Below are 16,724 nucleotides of genomic sequence, written 5' to 3' on the forward strand. Positions count from 1 at the left end.
TTGTGAGATGTGGATGACGAGGAGAAGAGACCAACTGACTAACGACTTGAACAACATGAACAATGTTGGTGCAAATCATGGTGAGATAAATAAGACTTCTAACAAGATTTTTATGTGAGGAAGGATCTTGTAGAGGTTCTCCATCATCATGAGAAAGTTTGGCATTGAGTTCCACGGGGGTGTCAACTTGCTTGGAGTCCATGATATGAACAAGTTGAATGAGATCCATTGTATACTTCTGTTTATTGCCTAAATGACCATGGGAGGAAGAGTGTGCCTTCAAACTAAGGAAGTAAATCATGGGCCCAGGGTCTTTCCTTTTGAAGGATTGCTATAATAGTACTTTAAGCTGTTGAATACCATCAACATCATCCCCTGTGATGAGAATACCATCCACATAAACAAGCAAAGGGATTGAGGGCTCGGGAACAGTGAGGAATGAATAGAGAGGAGTCATAGCTGCTCTATTGATAGCCTACCTCCACAAGTACATGACAAAATTCTCAAACCAAGAATGAAGAGCCTGTTTTAAATCATAAAGTGATTTCTTCATATGACACACAAGGTGTTGATGTGTATAATACCTATGAGGAGGTTTCATGTAAACAGTTTCCTTTAGAGTACCATGAATGAAATCATCTTTTTTGACAAGTGCCAGGAAGGAAAGCATCTTTTTTGAAAAGTGCTATGAAGGAAAGCATCTTTTTTGACAAGTGCCATGAAGGAAAGCATTGGTGACATCCATTTGAAACAAAGCCATAGAGCAGATAAAGCAAGAATGAGATGGACAATGGTCATCTTCACAACTGGAGCAATGGTGTCTCTTCATAATCTATCCCAGATTCTTGAGTGTAACCTTGAACCACCAAGTGAGCTTTGCATGTATCAATACTTCCGTATAACTTGAGTTTGACAGAGAATACCCATCTGCTACCAATAGCAGTAGTATTGGAGGGAAAGGGACCATATCCCAACTATCATTTTCAATTGGAGCAAGCATCTCATAATCCATAGCCTTTATGGATATGGTTTCTTGGTGCTAGCTACTGCTGGTAGCTGGCTGATTTTCTATTGTATATAGCATTTTTTCATATTTAATGAAAGTTTCTCGCTACCCATAAAAAAAGGCCTTGCAGAATCACATAGCTTGGAATAACCCAGAAATTTTCAGGTGTCAAAATAGGGCAAAAGGAGATGCTAACAACCCCACTTAACAAAGCACAATCCCTTGTTGCATTCAATGGTCCAAAAGGTCTACAAAAAATGGTAAGGAATCTAAGTTCCCTTTTCCAAACACCATCAAACAAGTGAGATACATGAGAGAGATCAGAACTTCTGTTTGTGTATTTTCTGTTTTTAGCAGATCTGTAGATCTGATGTTTTACCCCAAAAGTGAGATCAGAAATTTCAGAAAAAAATGTCTAATAATCCTTTAAAAATACCTTTTATCAAAACCTAAACTGAAACTTGGATTCAAACACAACTTTAATCCTCTCTCAACAGTACCTGGTCCAGTGATTTAAAAGGTGCGCCTGAGGCGCGCCTAGGCACATTTTGGGGTATGCGCCTCGCCCAGGTCCTAGGCGCACCTCTTTCAAAAGGCGCGCGCCTAGGCGTGCACCCGATGCGCCTTGTGCCTTTTTAAAATTTTGCACTTTTTGCTGTTTTTTGAGTCTAACGGCTGGGCCGGGGGCTCCGCCCCCGGACCCCCGACCACACCCCTCAAGGCAAGCTCGAACAAGTCTATGTTAGGGTCTGAAATTCTTATTTCTCACATAAAAAATAATGATTTTACAACTTTCATTGCCTTTTAAGAAGATATTTTATTGCAATGAATGAATGAACAACATAAGCAAATAGGGGGTTCTCGAAGCTTCGGTGAGTGAGCGAACCTAACATAGACTTGTTCAGGCTTGCCTCGAGGGGCGTGCTACAAAGGCGACTCATAGAATCAAGAATGCAATTTTTAGATCACATTAACTACTTGAAGCAATGCACTTAAGGAAAAAAAGAGATTACGGGTTTTACATGCTTGAAAATGCTTTATATGTTTGCTTTTATTTTTAAATTTTCATTTGAATACACTTTACATGTTATGTTTATGTATTTTAATTTTAGATAATAGGTCTTTTAAATCATTTATTTTAAAATTTAAGTTTATATTTTTATTAACATTATGTTTAATATTTTTGCATTTTTTTTAAATTTTTGGCATGTTTTTGGAATTTTCTGACTTTTTTTTTTATTTTTAAGCTTTTTTTTTGGGAATTTTGCGCCTTTCTTAAAAAGGCGCGCGCCTCGCCTTGCACCTTGCGCCTCAGGCGCAAATTGGCCCTTGCGCTTTTTTTGCGCCTGTGCTTTTAAAACACTGACCTGGTCCTTACAGTCATTGCAATGCTAGCTGCTAGTTTATACTGAGAAAACCCTATTCTCAGTATAATCTAGAACCCTATTCCTGCTGCACATAGGTCGAACCATATTCTCTCATAGGATGCAAGCAAATAATCTAGAACCAACCAGACTCTGAGACCATATCAACATATCAACGTATATAGGGTTTCAGTAAGAAATGAAGAAAGGAGGTGTATTCAATGAATACCACACACCTCCAAAAAGGGTTGTTTTATTAGAAGGGCAAAACATGTATACATACAAAACTGCCCCTGAATCTGATAAGTCAAATACATATAGAAGCCAATATGTACAGGGTAATATCAATACATCAAGATAAAATAAAATGTTATTTACAATACTGTCTGCACAAATAAATGTTTTTAGTTAATTATCAAAAATATAAGGGTAAATTTCTGAAACCTCCCCTGAACTTTCTGACAGTTGCAAGCAGACCCCCTCTGGTAGAACCGTAGAATCTTCTAAAAAGAGGCATAAAAATGTCTAAAATACCCATGCAGTTGCTTTTGACAAAAATGTTTATTTTCCAAATTTTCTATTCATATGAATCACTACCCCAAACCCTTCCAATCTCTTTTCTGAAATTGATTTATTTTTCAAATTTGCCCATCATATCAATCACTCAAAGGGATGCAACTTTAAATTCTCTTTGTTTTTATTGTTCATAAAGTTTGTATTATTTTTTTGGTAAAAACCAGCTTCAATAGTAACTGAATGGATATTTTGCGCATTTTCATGCCCTTTTTAGAAGATTCTATCAGAGGGGGTCTAATTGCAACTATATCAGAAAATTCAGGGAGGTGATTGCAATAACTAAACTTCAGGGGAGGTTTCAGCAATTTACCCAAAAAATAAATTTATTTTGTTGCAATATCAGGAGGGCCCATTGGTGTTTTTTTTTTTTTTTATGTATAGGTAACGGTAACTTTCATTAGATAAAACCATAAGAAACAACTGTCACCTTCCAAAGTAAAAGGTGACCCCTGAATTGTTGGTTCGACTGTTATGAGTGTTTAAGTTGGTCTTATTTGTGTCTTATGTTCTTAGTTATTGGGCTTAAATCTGTTTAATGTTTTAATTGTTTATTTGTCTAGGTGTCCCATCACTAATCAGGGGCATTCTAGTCCGTTCATGTAATATTATTTTATAATCATCTATGTAAACTTGTTGGGTCGGCTGAAGAGTTTAAGCCGCCTCTCTCAGATCTTCTTCTCTTCTTCTTCCTCTCCCTCTTCTTCGACTGCTGTAATCCAGCAAACATGGTATCAGAGCAAGGTTCGTTTGTCTGATTACAGCCGTCACCTTTTGGTCCTTCTCTTTTTTTCCTTTCTTTTCCTTTCTCTCTTCTGTCTTGGTCGCTGTGAAGAAACCCTAGGGCTGACCGTAGAGCACAGCAAGGTCTGTATCTAGGGTTTCCCTTGGTTGTAGGGCCCAAGGGGAGTTTGTTCCAGAAATCGATGCCCTACTAGACACCTTACAGCAGGTAGTAGCCATTCGGCTGCTAAGAGAGATCTGTGTGGAACAGATCTAGGTGGAAGGGCCGACTTCGACAGTCCTAGTTCAGTTCATACAGTTGGTCACAGTCTACTACAGCAGAAATCAAAGTCCAGTCCAGTCCAGAAGAGTTCTGCACTGTACAGAAGTGGAATGTTCTTGGTTTCAGTTCTGTTACAAGGAGTTTTCAGGCCTGCAACAGCTTCGGTAAGTCTGAAACTGTGCTCTTTGCACTGAGTTTTTCAATTGTGATCACTGTAAGAGGAAGGAGATATCTTCAATATCGGGGGAAGTGTCTTCTAGGGATAATAGACCTGGTGGGAGGTCTCCTAATCTGGAAAATCCAAATCTGCACAGCTTGCAGATCACCATTGTACTGTTAGATGAATATAATTTCAGAGAATGGTCTGTTTCAGAGAATGGTCTGTTTCGGCTGAAGAGTTTAAGCCGCCTCTCTCAGATCTTCTTCTCTTCTTCTTCCTCTCCCTCTTCTTCGACTGCTGTAATCCAGCAAACATGAATAACAAAAATCTTACAACACTGCACAAAACAAAAACTCCGGATTCACCCCCTGTTTTGCTAGGTAGTCAGCTAAAGCATTTGCTGACCTCCTAGATCAATACACTTTTGCATCCAGCTCCCTTGTGAGGCTCAATAATTCCCTTACCTGTTGTCTAAGGGACCACATTCCCAAACTGCTTGATTGCAGCCCTCCTACTACTAATTTTGAATCCCCCTCCACTTCCAACTGTTGGAAACCCAATTGCTTGGCCCATCTGAGCCCCTAGAGGAGTGCCAAAACTTCAGCTCTAAGCGAGTCCCCCACACCTATTGGGCAAGAATACAAAGCTAGGATTTTTCCTTCCGTATCTCGAAACACACCCCCTATTTCAGAAGGTCCGGGGTTCCCAATAGAGCTGGCATCAAAGTTCAGTTTGACATGACACTGCAAAGGAGGGGATCAAACTGCTTGTATGGTAGGTGATGAAGTAGAAGATCTTGCTAAAATATTCCAGCCTCTAATCAAATCATCTGTGAGACATCCTTGAACAAGTCAAGAGTTCTCAGCCAATGTACAGCCTTGATGGCGATCCCTTCAATAACTTCAGGAGCTGATTTTTCTTTCCCTTGGAAAATCCTATTGTTTCTCTCTTCCCATACTGCCCACAAGATAGCTGCCCTCGTTGTTCTCCACATCACCCTTCCTTTCTTCTTTGGTTGTCGGAAAAAGCTAGGGTCAAATAAATCCGCTACACTTGTGGGAGGATTCCACCTACAATCAAAGAGAGAGGAGAACCAATCCCAAATTAGAGCACTAAAAGGACAAGAAATTAATAGGTGATTCACCGTCTCACCATTCCTCAAACAAAGGCTATAGACATGAGGTGACAAGCACCAATTTGGTCTCTTTCTTTGAAGCACCTCCAAGGTATTGATTTTTTGGAGAATCACTTCCCAACAAAAAGCCCTTACTTTTGGGGGGACCGGAGCGCTCCAAACTTCTTTAACAGGAAAAGAGGAAACCAGGTTAGAAGGAAGGACCAAAGCATTGAAAAACGAAGAACAAGAAAAACTACCTGTAGAAGTTTCTGCCCAAACTCTACTGTCCGGAGAGGAGTGGTCTAGAAAAACTGAACTTAGAAGAAAAAAAATTTCAATTGCTGACTCCACTTCTGAGTCCCTAATCCGCAAGTCCTCCCAAAAAAGAATTTTATTACCCACACAAACATCATACCTGATGAAAGGATAGAAGAAAGGTAAGATACCAACAATATCTTTCCACGGGGAAAAACACGAAGCCCTTGGGTCGAGTCCAGCATCCCATCCATTTGTTGCCATTCCATGAATACTTCTTGTCACCCTATGCCACAGACTCTCTTGCTCCTTAGGAAACCTCCATAACATTTGCCTAACAAAGCTGCATTTCTTATTCTAATATTTCCAATCCCTAAACCCCCTTTGTCTTTCTTTCTAGACATCACTTCCCATTTTACCCTATGATCCTTTTTGGTATCTCCAGTCTCCCACAGAAAATCTCTCATTATTTTTTCAATCTGGTTTGCAATCTTAACAGGCAATTTGAAGGTAGACAAAAAGTACACTGGCAAATTTGCTAGTGTTGACTTAATTAGAGTGATTCTACCCCCCAAAGAAATGTAGTTCCTTTTCCTACCCGCTAGTCTTTTTGAGAATCTTTCCAAGACTGGGTACCAAAAGCTAACAGACCTCGGATTTCCTCCCAAATGTAAGCCTAAATACTTAAAAGGGCCATTCACTTACCTCACAACCTAGAGATCTAGCGAACGATGCCCCCTGACCTTCTTGCCTATTAATTCCAGCTACACAACTTTTATTCCAATTTACTCTCAAGTTGGAGACCTTTTCAAAATTCTCTACCAAGACCTTTAAATTTTCCAACTCCTCCGGATCTCCTTCACAAAAGAGAATCAAGTCATCGACAAATTGAAGGTGGATTACAACTATTTCCTCCCTCCCTACTCTCCACCCTCTAATCAAATTTCTAGCATCAGCTCTAGTAATCCGGGCACTCAACACATCTACTATCAGGGACAAATACCTTAGAAATGAATATTCAAAATTAAGTTTATGGACAAATACCTTAGAAATAGGAGGTTTTAGAATAAGTTGGATTAAAACAGAATATATGATATCTAAATTAAATAACATGAAGAGTGAAAATCAGGGTATACTTAGGATTAGAGATCAAGGGATAACTCAGTGTGACCTTTTCCAGATTCCAGTAACTTGGTTTGATAATCCATAACAAGGGAGAGAGGTTTAGGAGGATGTCATCCATGGGATTATAGTAGGGTGGGAAAAATGGAGTGCATCTGGAATCTTATGTGATAGGTGAATATCACTTAGATTAAAAGGAAAATTCTAGAAAACTATTGTAATGCCTGCTTTGTTGTATGGAGTAGAGTGTTGGGCAGTCAAGAAACAACATGATCGAAAAATGTGTGGGGCAGAAATGCATATGCTGACTTGCTGAGATGGATGACTAGAAAAATCGGAAAGGATAGGGTGAAAAATGATGTCATTTGAAAGAACCTAGGAATAGCTCCAATAAGTGATAAAATGAGAGAAAGTAGACTAAGATGGTTTGGTCACATGCAATGAAGACCTTTATCTGTTGCAAGTTAAAGGGGCTAGAAGGGGTAGGGTTGACCAATGTTATGATTCGGCCTGCCTTAGAATTCTATCTGTTTGAGATCGGTTAGGTAGAAAGAGGTAGAAAGGTGGAAGAAAGAGAGAAAGAGAGAAGGGGAAATTCTGGTTCGAACTGGAAGTTTCAACATAACCTTCTCCCAATCGGCCAGACAGAACTTATATTATTAAAAATGATTGAAAAGACATATGTGCCCTTATTTAAGTTAGGAGCACTGGTTTCAACACAACATTACAGATCAGCAACATTAATCTAGGTATAAAGACAGAAATACCCCTACGCTAACACTCCCCTCAAGCTTGTTACATATGTAGTCCACTCTTCCCCGACTCAAGCCTTTTGTAAATAAATCAGCCCACTGATTTCCTGTATTAACATGTGTAGTGTCTAGTTCTCCATTCAGCACCTTCTCCCTCACAAAGTGGCAGTCAACTTCAATGTGCTTGGTTCTTTCATGAAACACCGAATTAGAGGAAATATGAACTGCAGCCTAATTATCACAATAGAGCTTCATTGGAGTGTTGATGTTGTACCCTACTTCCTGTCAAAGGTTCCTTAGCCACACTAATTCCTAATTCACAAGCGGTGTGCGCCATAGCCCTGTATTCTGCTTCTTACCACAACCGTCTGCTTCTTACTTTTCCATGTCACCAGGTTACCTCCCAGGAAAGTGCAATAGCCTGTAGTAGACCGCCTATCAGACATAGAACCGGCCTAGTCAGAATCAGAATACCCTTCTATTTCAAGTTTTCCGCCACTCTTGTATATCAGACTGCGACTCGGAGCCCCTTTTAGATACCTCACAATTCTCAAAACTGCATTCCAATGAGGAATCAAAGGTTTTTGCATGAACTGACTTACCACACTAACTGCAGATGAGATGTTTGGTCTAGTAATGGTTAGGTAGTTTAGTTTACCCACAAGTCGTCGGTATCTGCCAGGGTCTTCAAACACTTCACCCATATCACTACTTAGCTTGGTATTTGTGTCCATGGGTGTTTCAGCTGGTTTGGCAGCCAACAAGCCTGTTTCTTCCAGCAAATCAAGCACATATTTTCTCTGGCGTAGGTTAATACCATACTTGGATCATGCTACCTCTATCCCCAAGAAGTATTTCAGCTTACCAAGATCCTTTGTTTGAAAATGATCTTGCAGATAAGTCTTCAGCCTGTCAATACCCATGTTATCATTTCCAGTAATAACAATATCATCTACATACACCACCAACAGTATTTTTCCTCCCGGAGAGTCATGACTAAATACAGAATGGTCAACTTTGCACTGTTTCATACCAAACTTCTTTACCACCTCACTGAACCTACCAAACCATGCTTGAGGAGACTGTTTAAGCCCATATATAACCTTCCTTAGTCTGCACACCTTACCATCCTCCCCCTGAGCAACAAACCCTAGAGGTTGCTCCATGTAGACCTCCTCGAGTAAGTCACCATGCAAAAAGGCATTCTTGATATCAAGCTGATATAGTGGCCACTCATACATGGCTGCAAGAGAGATCACATCATGAACTGACCCTATCTTAGCAACCGGTGAGAAGGTCTCTGTGTAGTCAATACCATAGGTTTGGGAGTATCCTTTTGCAACCAATCACGCTTTCAGGCGTTCAACACTACCATCAGGCAAATACTTAACCGTATAAACCCATTTACAACCAACATCTTGCTTCTTAGGAGGAAGAGCAGTGAGGTCCCAAGTATGATTATGATGAAGGGCAGAGAGTTCTTCTTCCATGGCTCGACACCACCCTGGAGAGGCAAGGGCTTCCTGGACATCCTTAGGGACAACAACCGATGATAACAAGGTGACAAACTGGCGATGGGAAGCGGAAAGGTGAGTAAGTGAAACATAATTAGAAATAGGATGAAGGGTGCAAGTGCGTTTACCTTTCCGCAAAGCAATGGGGAGGTCAAGCTCAGATGCTGAGTGCGGGTCTGGTGCCGGATCCGTCGACGGAGATGTAGCCGGAGGAGTAGTAGCTGGTACGCGTGGGCGATGTGTATACACATGTATACACATGACAGATAGGTGGGCGTTCAATAGGTGGTGGTACCAGAGGCAAGGGTTTGGTCACAGCTAGAACCAAGGGAAGAGGGTCGACAACGGGAAGTGGAAGAGGAGGAGGTGATGAGGAGGAAGAAGCATCACCGGACCCCAAAAAGAACGGAGTAGACTCAAAGAAGGTGACATCAGCACACACAAAGGACCGTCGAGAACTAGGATGGTAACACCTATACCCTTTCTGGGTCCGAGAATAGCCAAGGAAGATGCACTTAAGAGAGCGGGCATCGAACTTGTCATTCCCGGGACCCAGATTATGGACGAAGTAGACACACCCAAACGGAGACAAAGTGAGAAATAAGACCTAAAATGGAGAATGACCATCAAGGATGAATGTGGGCATCCGATTAATCAAAAAGCACGAAGTAAGCACTGCATCACTCCAAAAGGGTTTGGGAACATGCATGTGATGCATGAGGGATCTTGCTGTTTCCAGGAGATGGCGATTCTTTCTCTCAGCCACCCTGTTTTGTTGTGGGGTGTAGGTACATGAGATCTGATGTATAATGTCGTGTTGGTCCAGGTATTCCTGAAATGATGAGGATAAATATTCGCGGCCATTATCAGAACGAAAAACTTTGATGTGGGTACCAAATTGGTTACGAATCTCAGCATAAAATTTCTGAAAAATGGTAAACAATTCACTTCTTTCTTTCATTAGATAGAGCCACGTCATCCTTGAAAAATCATCTACAAAAATGACAAAATATCTGTATCCATTATATGACATCACTTTATAAGGACCCCAAACATCTGAATGAATTAAAGAAAAAGGACTCGACACACGGTTATCAACCCTAGAACTAAAGGGAACACGATGGTGTTTCCCAAACTGACATGACTCACAATCCAAAACAGAAAGCTGACTCAAGGACGAAACCAAAGACTTCAAGACTTTTAGCGACGGATGACCAAATCAGCAGTGCCACTGGAGAGGAGAAAGGGATGATTGGAGAGCTGTTGAAGTTCTACCACCACCACCATCAAGATAGTACAGTCCACCAGCTTCATGCCCTCCACCAATCTTCATCCCCGTCTTGAGATCTTGAAAAACACACATAGAAGGATAAAAGGTAATGGAGCAGTTAAGTGATTTGGTCAGCTTACTAACAGACATAAGATTAAAAGGTAATTTAGGAACATACAAAACTGGGGAGAGGGATATAGGATCTAGGTCAACATTACCAACACCACAAATTGAGGATGTGGAACCATTAGCAAGGGTGACAGATTGTGATGTTGAGCAATGAGATAAGGAAGAAAACACACTTGGAGTTCCAGTCATGTGATCGGAGGCTCTAGAGTCAATGATCCAGGGATTGGGTGTGGATGCCAGACAAGCCATACCTGAGTGAGCGAAAGTCACCGTGTTCTGCTGTGATTGGATAAACCTCTCATATTCATCACAGGGAACACTCACCATCTCCTTCACGGGACCATCTATGGGTGTAGGAGGTATCTGATCAGATGAATGATTCTCCTGTCTAAAGCTGGAGCTTGAGTCACCGGTCGCGGCATGATTGGCCCAGGTTGAGGGTGGACCATGTAGATCATAACAATAGTTAATGGTATGTCCATCCATACCACAATGAGTGCACTTCCTCAGGTCTGAGCCACGTCCTCTACCACGGGCTCCCCCTGAATCTCTGCCCCCAGTACGACCACCACCACGATTATAAGTAGGCCCACCATTGCCACTTCGGCCATACATAGAACCACTACCACCACCACGGCCAGACTGAGCTCCCCTAGCTCCACCTCTAGTACCACGGCCTCTCGATACAACAAAGGCAGATCTATTTGAGATATTAGAGTTCTCAGTAGATCCGATAGAAATCCTCCGGAGTCGAGCAAATACCTCTTCTAAGGAGGGAAGAGCCGATCCTCCTAATATCTGAGCCCGTACTGGTTCATATTCAAACTTCAGTCCCACCAAAAATCTAGTCACATCAAGTTGTTCTCTCTGTTGTTGCTGAATCTTGACGTCAGAAGTGAGAGGGTGATAGACATTCAACTCATTACATATGTTTCTCATGTTGGCATAGTACTCCTCAAGACTCTGATTGCCCTGTTGCAGGTTAAAGTACTCTTGATACAGCTGATACACTCTGGTTGTATTGTCCTGACCCAAATACAATTTCTTCGCATGGTCCCACATATTCTTGGCAGTGTCAAGAAACATGAAGTTTACACTAATCCTGGGTTCCATACTATTCCACAACCATGTGATGATCTGAGCATCCTCTTGCTCCCAGTCTTCATACTCGTGAGAGTCAATGGAGGGTTTCTCCTCTCTTATGTGTTTTACCTTCTTCTTTGCCTTTAGAAAGACTTCGACGGATTTAGGCCAAGGCACATAATTCTCTTCATTTAGTTTAATGGAGGTCATCTGAACATTCAGGTAGTCTGTAGGCACCATCACACTAGGTTTACAATCACTGTTATCTCCCATTATGTTATCACCGATTCTGCACACTTGCTGAATTCTATTACCACTGAATTCTGCACACTGCACACAACTAGATCACACCTGTCACACTGGTTTCAGCACTTGTTGCTGAAAAGTGTGCTCTTTACACCACAAACCCTACTCCTACGACTACCTGAAATCTCACCACTATATGATCATAACTCTTCCTTCGAAATACACAAAAACCAGCATAAACCCTAGCACATTACTGTCTGAAACCCTAGCATATGGTCTGAAACACACTTCCTATTTGATCCATAACAGATATCATGCACTGAGATTTCTTACCTTATCACTGAAGTAACAACCACACGAGCAGGAAATCAGTCCACACATGACAGCCACTGCACCACATAGATCGGCCCTCTATTCTTCATCGATTAGGGGAGGGCGATCTTAGAAACCACAGCAACCGACCACACACGACCTGACTAGAGGCATAGAAACCTCCAAGGGAAGAGGGCGATCACTCCTTTTCAGCCCTTTCCCTTATCTCCAGTCGAATGCAGAAAAAAAAAGGAGAAACCCTAGAAGGGTGTGCAGAGAATAGAAATCTAGGCAGATTCAATCAGCTCTGATACCATGTTATGATTCGGCCTGCCTTAGAATTCTATCTGTCTGAGATCGGTTAGGTAGAAAGAGGTAGAAAGGTGGAAGAAAGAGAGAAAGAGAGAAGGGGGAATTCTGGTTCGAACTGGAAGTCTCAACATAACCTTCTCCCAGTCGGCCAGACAGAACTTATATTATTAAAAATGATTGAAAAGACATATGTGCCCTTATTTAAGTTAGGAGCACTGGTTTCAACACAACATTACAGATCAACAACATTAATCTAGGTATAAAGACAGAAATACCCCTACGCTAACAACCAAAAAGGACATATGTCGAAGTATTAAGAAATGATTTAAGTGCTAATAATTTAACAATAGATATGGCATTAAGCAGAATGGAATGGCGAAACAGGATTCATGTAGCCAACCCCATATAGTTGGGATAAGTCTTGGATGATGATGACATAACCTCAGTTTCCCTAGTCTTATACTGAATTGCTTGAAAAAAAACAACTTATTTTCTGTTTCAGGTCTTAACAATCTCTTGAGCTCCTGAAGTTGTGCAAAATATCCTTCTTGGTGTTTGAAGAAGTGAATAGCTGTAATTGTGCATATCACTTCTTTCACTTGAGAAACTCCTTTGGACATCTTGGGCTAGACCATATAATTTTGATACAGTTAAGTCTGCATAACTTCCCAACCTCATCACATCTCTCAATTCCCTATCCTCTTCCCCATCAATCCCACTTCTAGACTCTCCAGCCTCTCCATTCTCTGAAAATTTTGCAGTATCTTTTAGTTCTCTACTTCTCTTTGCCTGCTTTTGCTTTTTACTACATAAATATTTTTCTTGCAGATTTTTTCCAACTAGAAAAAGCTCAATTCCTTTCCAACTTAAACCTTTCTATCAACCACCATCTTCAAATCCATTTTCCTATTTAACTGAGTAGTTTCAGGCTTTCAGCAAGTGGAATAGCATCTTCATCACCTTCCTGCTTTGTTTCCTCATTTCCTACAATACATCCAAGTTTGAACAACTCATTTTCAGTTTTATTGTCATTCCATACAATATGTCCATTGGATTTCCTGGTTCACTTATGATCCTGTTTTTCAAATATTTGGCAAGATATGCTCAACTCATCAGTTTGGAGAATTGTATCAATAGTTTCTTATTCTTAATATTGTATGATTTCATGAAGTCTTATACGTGCTTTCCTTCATTTCTTTCATGATAATTCCACAGGAAATTTGAGGACATCTTTGATGTAGATCATTTCATTGACTATTTAAAGGATGACGTTCGAATTGTTCGTGACATCCCGGATTGGTTTCCTGACAAATCAGAGTTATTCACAAGTATAAGGTTTTATACCTTCTTATTTCTGGTGCTTATTCTATGTATGATTAGTAAACTAAGTAGTTGGAAACATCCTGTATGTTGAATATAGAATCTTTCTGCTATTTTTATCCCATATGAAGGAGTATCCTTTTCATTTGTTGTGTTGTGTGTGTGTTTGGGGGGGGGGGGGGGTCTTTTACTAGGTTTGGTCTTCTGCTTTGAAGACCACCTACTATACCTATAAAAAGAATTTACATGTTGCAAGTTGAAGGATCCAGAAGAACTAAGGATTTTCCAAAAACGACTTGGTTGGGGACCTTGGGGTAGTGGGAAATGAGTTCGAGAGCTCACTATTTAACAATGAATATGGCCCTTGATAGAGGGAATGGCATAATAGGATTTATGTTCTTTATAAATGGTGAAATTTATTGAAGAAAAAGCAGGGAAAACCCTAAAAGGAAGTACAACAATGGTTAATGAACTAGAACTATGATTGATAATTACAAAGCATTGAACAACATAGAACCCAGCATTAAGAAGTATATCCTCCCAATGATCCCCAATCTGATTATATGTACAGCCATGAAATTCCTTCAAAATGAGAAGCCATTGAACCATTGTACTCTTGATTTTCTGAATTAGGATCTCCCTGAATGCATTTTCAACTAAAAAATCCTTATGTTTCTTGCAAAACATATACCCCAGCATAGAGCAAAAGGAAGCAGATTCCATAGTTGGAACTTGGAACAGTTATTTGTTGAATTGAGTTGAGTGTGTTTCTTTCAGTAATGTTTTTGTTTTGTGCAGTGTGGTGAGACTCGGACCATTTACAAAACCAGAAAGGCCACTCACAGGTCAAATGGTCTGACCACTGAGTTGACCCTGTGATCTGTGATGCAATTTATATAAAACACAATATATTGTATATTCAACATGTGTACTAGTGGTGGTCTGATGGTTATTTTTCTTTTTATTATTCAAGCGATTCAGGTTCAAGTCTTTCAAATCATGTTTTTGCAAAAATATATACATATTCAGTCATATGCATTAAATAAACAAAAACAATAAAAAATGATGTCATGGTTAATGGTAAAACATGATTCTTCATAAGTGACAGGTCATAGGTTTGATTACTTTTATTGTTATTTTATAACTTATGATGAAGCAATGACCCATCCTGGTCATAGGAAACTGTTATGTTGCTCAAATGTGGGTGATTTTCAATGGTTTCGCTGGGTTAATAATAGTAAGCTTGACAGATTTTGGAAATAAAAGCTGGCATTCTAGAAACCGGAAATCCAACTGGCTCCTGAGTCTGACAGTTTTAGCATCTAGTCTGGTCCCAAGTCTAGCAACACTGATTTCATGAATTTAAATAACTTTTTTTTGAACCTTTTTTTTTTACATAGATAATGGGGTAATTTATTTAAAATAAAGGCCTAACCAAAAAAGAGAGGAAAATACAAAGCACAGGTCAATATTCAATACATTGGTGTGGTGGCTTTAGATCACTACATTCAAATTGCTTCATAATCACTAGAGGATAATTAATCCTTCTTTTGTCCTTATCTATCTAAGGAACCCAAAGGAAGTTAGCAGATCTAGGAGTTTTGAAAAATGAGATGTTTATCTTTGAAGCCAAAATTCTAATATGCTTATTACATAATTAATTTGGAAAAAAAAAAGAACCAGGTATGTTTGATAAATCCCACCATTGTCAGCCTAGCGCTGTGTTTTGTGATCCCCTTTTACCGATCTTAAAGGAAATGGGGTCTAATATCATTTTGTTGAAGCTTTGATAAAACTGTTTTGATTGCTGTTGATGATAAAGAAAGAAATATCACCATTGTTTCCTGCCTGAGAAGTTAATTTTGGAAGATGATGCATCAAAAGGTAATAGTAAAGAAGAAGAAATAAACAGTGCAACTTGGGTGGGTCTGGGTTAAGCATGTGTTAAATCTTGTAAGGGGCCTGGCTAAGGCCTGGACCCTGTGCAGTTGAAATTATTCAACTGGGTATGAATTTACATCACTAAATTGTTCATTTTACTAACTTTTGTTTTTCAGTTTCCTTGCTTACAATTTGACAATTACCTTCAGAAAATATCTGATTTTCTTCAGATTAAAAAATGTAAGGTCATGATACACAGAAGCTTGTAGAAGGCAACTAATGCAATCTTCAACAAGAGGGGATACTTAGAGGGATGCTAGCTCCTTCCTTTGTGAATACCAAATGGTGACCATGGACTCCAAGAAACACCTGTAGACAAAGAACCAACTAGTTTTTAAGAGCTAAAAAAGTAAAAAAGAAAAATATTTTGTTCAGAGTGTTCTAGTTTTCCTTCTTTCTTTTAAATGGTTCTTGGCTGGAGAGGTGCTGCTGGTGATCCAAGGGGACCACTGCAAACTTGCATGGTTCACCAGTCATTGCTTCATTGCCTGGGCAACAACTAGTTGATGTAGGCCTAGGGAGGGAAAAATGACTTGGCTGTTGGTAGTGCTTAGCTGCCTTCACTACAGGTGCAGATTCCAGTAACCGATATGTGGCGGGTACATGCTAAAGAAACTTGTCAACATATGCTCTGTCAAAGTGTAGCATGGTTTTTAAGAGAATTTGTGCTTTGTCAACAAATGCTCCCACCTTTTTGTTTTGTCCTTTTAAACTTTACATCTGGAATAACTATACACCAACTTTTTAATTTCTAAGAGAATTTGTGCCATTTGTGGCAGGCGTACAGTTAAAAACATACCAAAATATGCCTCAGCACAATTCTATATTGATAATGTTCTGCCCCGGATTAAGGAGAAGAAGATAATGGCTCTAAAACCTTTTGTTGATCGGCTTGGGTAAGTCATGGATGTTGCAACTCTTATACTTGCTCGCTTGATCAATTTTTGCTAATGTTGCTCAGTTGTGGAACTTTTTTTTTTCTTTTGCTCGCGAGCATACCACCAATATTAATTTGTTTCATTCAGGTATGATAATGTTCCACCAGAGATCAACAGGCTAAGGTGCAGAGTAAATTATCATGCTTTGAAGTTCCTACCAGAGATTGAGCAGATGGCTGATCAATTGGCCTCAAGAATGAGAAACCGTACAGGCAGTTCAAATCCTTACATGTGAGTGACATGGGGCTGCTATCTTCAACAACTCCTCACCATCTTACTTGTAGTTGTTATTTTTGATGTGATA

General features: G+C 40.0%; 1 protein-coding gene across 2 annotated transcripts in view; it reads left to right on the plus strand.

Moving 5' to 3' along the window:
- LOC104591527 (O-fucosyltransferase family protein) overlaps positions 1-16,724 on the plus strand; it is a 29,983-nt gene that overhangs the window by 11,146 nt on the left and 2,113 nt on the right. For both annotated transcript variants that reach the window (XM_088902495.1, XM_010250388.3), the window contains exons 6-8: positions 13,437-13,556; positions 16,262-16,378; positions 16,508-16,651. In XM_088902495.1, the coding sequence (XP_088758621.1) occupies positions 13,437-13,556; positions 16,262-16,378; positions 16,508-16,651 (381 nt within the window). The remainder of the gene's footprint in view (positions 1-13,436; positions 13,557-16,261; positions 16,379-16,507; positions 16,652-16,724) is intronic.

This window comes from Nelumbo nucifera, chromosome 4 (genome assembly GCF_055504915.1).
Source record: "Nelumbo nucifera cultivar China Antique chromosome 4, China Antique-T2T, whole genome shotgun sequence".
Classification (NCBI taxonomy): Eukaryota; Viridiplantae; Streptophyta; class Magnoliopsida; order Proteales; family Nelumbonaceae; genus Nelumbo; species Nelumbo nucifera.